Below are 5,477 nucleotides of genomic sequence, written 5' to 3'. Positions count from 1 at the left end.
TAGCAATGAGTAACCCTTACATTCCTCTTTTGAAGGAAAGGGAAATTTGGAGGAGTCATCTGGCAAAGGTTTAGCTCTTTCCAAGCTTCTGCATCGCCTATTCCACATGAACAGTGTCAAACCCCACATTAATACACTTATTTAGTGTCATGTAGGAAAAAAAATAATTAATCACTAGATGACTAGAAAGCATAAGTAAAAACAACAAAAAAGTAGTTAAGCTGGATCACAGAGAATCAAGGTTTGGAAAACTCAAAGTACAGGTGGAAAATGAAGCAAGAAAACAGCATTTAAAATAAAAGCCATTTTGGAGTTTCAAAGCGCTAGAGCAACTGACTTACGCTGTCCCACTAACCACCCCACACAATAAGCGCTAACAAGTGAAACCCTTTGAGTGTCAAGAAGCTTCCCACGTCTCCTCAAAGCGCAGTGTTGCAACGCAGGCACCAATAAGCCCTGCTGTGAAAATGCTATCTGTAAAGTATCTGAGACTTCCACCTCAGACGGTTGTACTAAAACACTTAATACTGAGTAATCAGCACTCCTTTTAGAACAAAGAACTCTTATTAGCAGATTACCAAACAAAACATTAGAAATGCCCAGTAAATTTTATTATTTTCCATTAAAATAAAGATAAAACCACGAACGATTGTACGGTTAAAAGAGACGAGGCTGTCCAGAAGCAGGCATTTTACAAGGCTTCTCCCCGCCAGAGTCTTCCGAGGGAACGTCCAGAGAAGCAGAGGGGGCACAAGCTCGGGGGCTGCAGACGCCATCGCTGCCCGTGCTCGCTGGGGCGGCTCCCTGGGCCTTCCCGCGGGGGTCACGCCGCTCTCAGCGGTGCCAGGCTCGGCCTCGTCCGGCAGCCCGGCCGCCCCAGCGCAGCCCGGCCGGGCCGCCACGGCACCTCGCACCGAGGGGCGGCCCCGGCCCCGTCGCCGCTCGCTCCGGCCAACCCGCCCCTACGGCACAAGCGCCCCGGGGCCGGGGCCGGAGCCCGGGCGGGGCGGGCTAAGACTCGTCGGGCTTGTCGGCGGGCGGCCCGCAGGGCTGCAGCATCTTCTCCATGAGGTTGAAGCGGACGCGGGCCTTGCTCTCGTTCTCGGCGATGGCGAAATAGTTGAGCAGGTCGAAGTGGCCCATGTAGGAGCAGTACGAGTCCCGGTGCTGGTTCACCAGCCACTCCCACTTGGTGGTGTCGGCGTGGCCCGTCCCGATGTACTTGGACTGCAGGTGCTCCAGCTGGCTGTGGATGGTGTACCGGTCCGTCATGGCGGCGGCGCGGCCGGCCCTGACCAGGCGATACAGCCAAATGGCGAGCGGAACTGACGTCACACCTTTCCCGCCTCTCGAGCCGGGACGCGGCAGCGATTACAAACGCACAAGCGACGGCGCTTTCCTGCCGCGCTGCACGACGGGAGTTGCAGTCACCGCCCCGGCGCGGTGGCTGCGGCCTGTGGCGGAGGAGGCCTGCGGTGGCCGCAGCCCCTGGCATGGTTAAATATTAATGTGATCTGTAATGAAATCATTTACTGCTGGCTTAATTGTGAGCTTGTATGTAGGATCATAAAACACTGAACTTCCCTCTTCGCTGAAAAAAAAACAAAAAAGGCACACACACACAAAAAACCCCACAAGCAAAAAAATGCCAAACCAACCAAACAACAACGAAAAACAAAACCAACAAAAAATCCCAGACAAACAAAACAGAAAACCAAACCAAACCAAACCCCAAACCACCGAAAACCTCAGGTACAATGCTCCATGTCACAAATGAGAGCGCTAGAGCGCTTACTCTCTCCAAACAACATAGCTCTACGTTTTGCTCGGGCCTCCTCATCTATTAGAGCTCAAAATTTATTTTTACTGTGACAAGTTAATGGAAAGCCTGTTATAAGTAGAAAATCAACATCAGTTCAGCTCCCAGTCTGATCTAAGATTACATCACCTCAAGGCATTTTATTTCAAAGTACCAGTGAGTAACCCTTATGTTCCTCTTGTGGAGGAAAATCTGGAGAAGTCATCTAGCAAAAGTTTAGCTTTTCCCAAGCTTCTGCATCACCTATTCCATACGAACAGTGTAAAACCCCACAGTAATACACTTGTTTAGTGAAATGTAGAGAAAAAAAATGAAGTGAAAAAAAGAAAAAAGCAGCTAAGGTGGATCAGAGAGAATCAAGATTTGAGAAACTCAAAGTACAGGCAGAAGATGAGGCAAGAAAACAGTATTTAAAGAAAAGCCATTTTTGAGTTTTAAAGTGCTAGCAACAAATCAAAAAGCCTCCCCTCTCTCCTCAAAACACGGTGTCGCCTTTGGCAGCTGGGGTCTAGGCGCAGAGGACACCTGCCAGGGCTGCAGCCCCTGGCATGATAAATATTGATATGATCTGTAATAAAATAATACACTGCTGGCTTAATTGCTTTGATTGACTAATCCGATAATAACCCAAGTGACAGTTACAACTCCAGGCCGGCATTTGTAATGCATCGTGATTTTATAGCATGTATTTGAGGATTAGCAGTTAGTTCAGAATCTTTTATTCTCCAGACAGGTACAAGGCTGAGCCTCATGTTAAGCCTGACACTTAACTGAGCCTCAAGTTAATCTGTAAAGCAAAGATACATCTTTGATATTGTAGCTACTGCTTAACTCACCTTAGAACCAAAAGGCCACGTACTGTCAAACCTGGCTACAAAATACCCAGATGGTCATGGGGAACAACATCAGACAGTCTCCGTTTGCTGGCAGAGCTCAGAAGAGAGGAAAGCAGAAACCCGAGGCTCCTGCTTCAGGGCACAGCTCATCCCAGCTCCCCACACTGTCTCTGTATAAACTGCATCTATCTCAGTTTTGCTTCCTGAACAAGTGATGCAGGAAATCTGGCTCTGAAGAAAGTAAAAGCTGCCAGGAAAATAGCCAGGAGGTGCCAAGAGCAACCCAAACGACTCCTTTTCCTTGGCCCTCTGCTTGGTTGGAGGCAACACAGCACTTTCTGGGGTAGCTCTTGTACAAGACCTCTGTATAAAGGCTATAAAGAAGTGTACAGCATTTGTGGGTCCTCCCAAAATAAGTAGTTGGGCAAGGTTAGTTCTGTTACATGCAGCTGAGGAAACGTGCTGTAGGTCCCATCCCTCTTGCTTTGGAAGATGCAGAGCTCTTAGTTTCGTTCCCTCAGTCAGGCTTTGCAGCCAAGCAGGGTCAAAAGATTTAAGCCAAAGTTAAGTATTACTGTTGAAAAATATTTTTTGTCAGTGCAGGTAGTATTTTATGTGAATGCTAAACTCACAAGCAGATAGAAAACTCACAGAAACTATAGATTGTATTGCACATATTCTTTGGTCAAAGTGGAGCTGGCGATAAATTTTATCACCCACCAAATAAGTAGTCTTTCTTCTCCAGCTCTCTTCAAGAGCTTACATAATGTTAAATACAAAATCCATTAAATGATTAATGGTTTCATATGACAGTACTGTTTCTAATTGCTTGTTTTAAAATAGGAAAGTCACATTGTCAGAAATTTTCCAATAGGATACTTTAAGCAATTGCTTCCTGCCCTTGTAAATGCCCTGTAGTCAAAAGAAATCCACAAAACTGTTCTGTGAAAATCCGGGTGATTCTAAGCCCCTTGTCTAAAAGTGAACATCTTATAAAACCAAAGCCACAGTAAGCAACATCAAAATAACATCTGACATGTCCTTACCCTTTAGTGCAAAGAAATAAATGAGGACTTTTTAATTTTTATGAGGATCTGGGTTATTTTGCTATCAAGGCTTACTTAGCAGGAAAGAGTTTACACAGCTGGATACAGCAATTGTATTCTGTGGTTTCTTCCAGAGAGACCAAGAGAGAAAAAGTAAACAAACAAACACAACTCCTCAGGTGTCTCTATATATACTGGTATATGCAAAAGCAAACAAAGATGTATTCTGAACATGGGAAAGCTTTCATTACTTTTTTAAATGGTATCTTTATAAAGAGTGGGACTGTATGAAGGATGTTAACTTGTGATAGATGTTCAGTGCCAGTGCAGTGACACATAGAGCTGATCTCAGACTTGTTTTCAAATTACTGTCTTGAAAACTCTAAGGCAGGCAATGTATTGATTAAAATAATCCATCAGTCTTCAGAATATAAAAGATACCCAAAAGCTTATCCATCTCTTGTAGCTGTTGCAGGAGTTTCTAGGATTAATAGCTGTATTAAGCCAAACAGGTGTTAGGGTTTTAGTTCCAAAAATTACCCTGAAAGGGAAATGTATACCTGAAATTTTCAGCAAACTTGAGAGTGAGCCAGATTAAAACACTGCATTCAGGCATCCAGAACTCTGAGAAAATATGTTCAAAAACTCTATTGACTTGATCGAAAACACCTCGGAGACTACAAGACAAACTTACTAATACTAGGAAGAAAAAACAGGTAGTAAAATTACAAATGAACAAGCAAGTAACAAATGTTTACAAGTAATTACTGAACTTCAAGTTTCACCTGAAAAATACAAAGTTTCAGCTTCTAACTTTCAATAATTACATTAAATTATACTCACTCAATCTTCATTTATTTTTCCACACAAACATAAAATCTTATTGAGTTTATGCAAAATTGATGCCTGCACTTTGGGTACTTTTCTTTTGAAATGTAGGAATACTAAGTGACTGACAGGAGGGAGAGGATGTATGTAAATATGCATCTGTGCACCGATGTAGATACACAGAGACAGAATTACCACTGGGTGGCAATAGGCCTGTGCAATTAGGATTCTTGAATAATTTAGCATTCTAGAATATTTGAAGGTTTTTGTATTGAATACCGTTAAATATAATTACGAAACTATTTTATATTTGTCTTAGTCTCTGAAGTCATGTTGATAAATAACCAGTGTATGAAACAACAGGTGCTTACTTGTGCAAATCACATAAATGTGTTGATTTTAGTGCTGATATTTGGAGGGTAAAGCTGCATCAGTTCAAGTTTCAAATGGGGGAGTCCCCGGGAGCTTGTAATGAACCGCAGTGGCCACTGGATGTCAGGCTTGGACCTGCATAAACTCTCTTCCAGAAAACGGGAGTAGTTGGTTGCTCTTTCAAAGTGAAGAGGGTAGAGGAGGCAGCTGGACCAAGAAAGAAAGAGTGACAGTGGCTGTCCCCTGCAAGGTACAACCGAGTTTTTTAACTTCCTACTGGCGCTTTGGGTAGAAAATTGAAGACATAAATACCACACGAACAAGGGGATGCAACGATTTTAATAGATGAATCCAACACACCCACAGAAATAATAAAACAGAGAGGTGTGCCATATTTTTTTTCAGAAATTCCCCTATTCTTTCACTGTATTGATTTATCCTACAAATTTAATTTTAGAGCAAAGAAAAAAAAAGGATCGAGATTGCATTATCCTGGAAATGATGGTGCTAGAAATTAAATAATGATAAGAAATCAATGTTTTCATGTTGGAAATCACCTTTTATTGTTAGAAGTAT

General features: G+C 43.1%; 1 protein-coding gene across 1 annotated transcript; it reads right to left on the bottom strand.

Annotated features, from left to right (window-relative positions):
• Positions 1 to 589: 589 nt before the first annotated feature.
• Positions 590 to 1,339, bottom strand: SF3B5 (splicing factor 3b subunit 5). The gene has a single exon (XM_065057536.1). It carries the CDS (start codon positions 1,270 to 1,272, stop codon positions 1,012 to 1,014), a length of 261 nt encoding a protein of 86 aa, XP_064913608.1. The 5' UTR covers positions 1,273 to 1,339; the 3' UTR covers positions 590 to 1,011.
• Between the last annotated feature and the right edge of the window lie 4,138 nt (positions 1,340 to 5,477).

Source organism: Columba livia, chromosome 3 (genome assembly GCF_036013475.1).
Source record: "Columba livia isolate bColLiv1 breed racing homer chromosome 3, bColLiv1.pat.W.v2, whole genome shotgun sequence".
Lineage (NCBI taxonomy): Eukaryota > Metazoa > Chordata > Aves > Columbiformes > Columbidae > Columba > Columba livia.
This window is presented reverse-complemented; position numbering and strand designations above follow the sequence as displayed.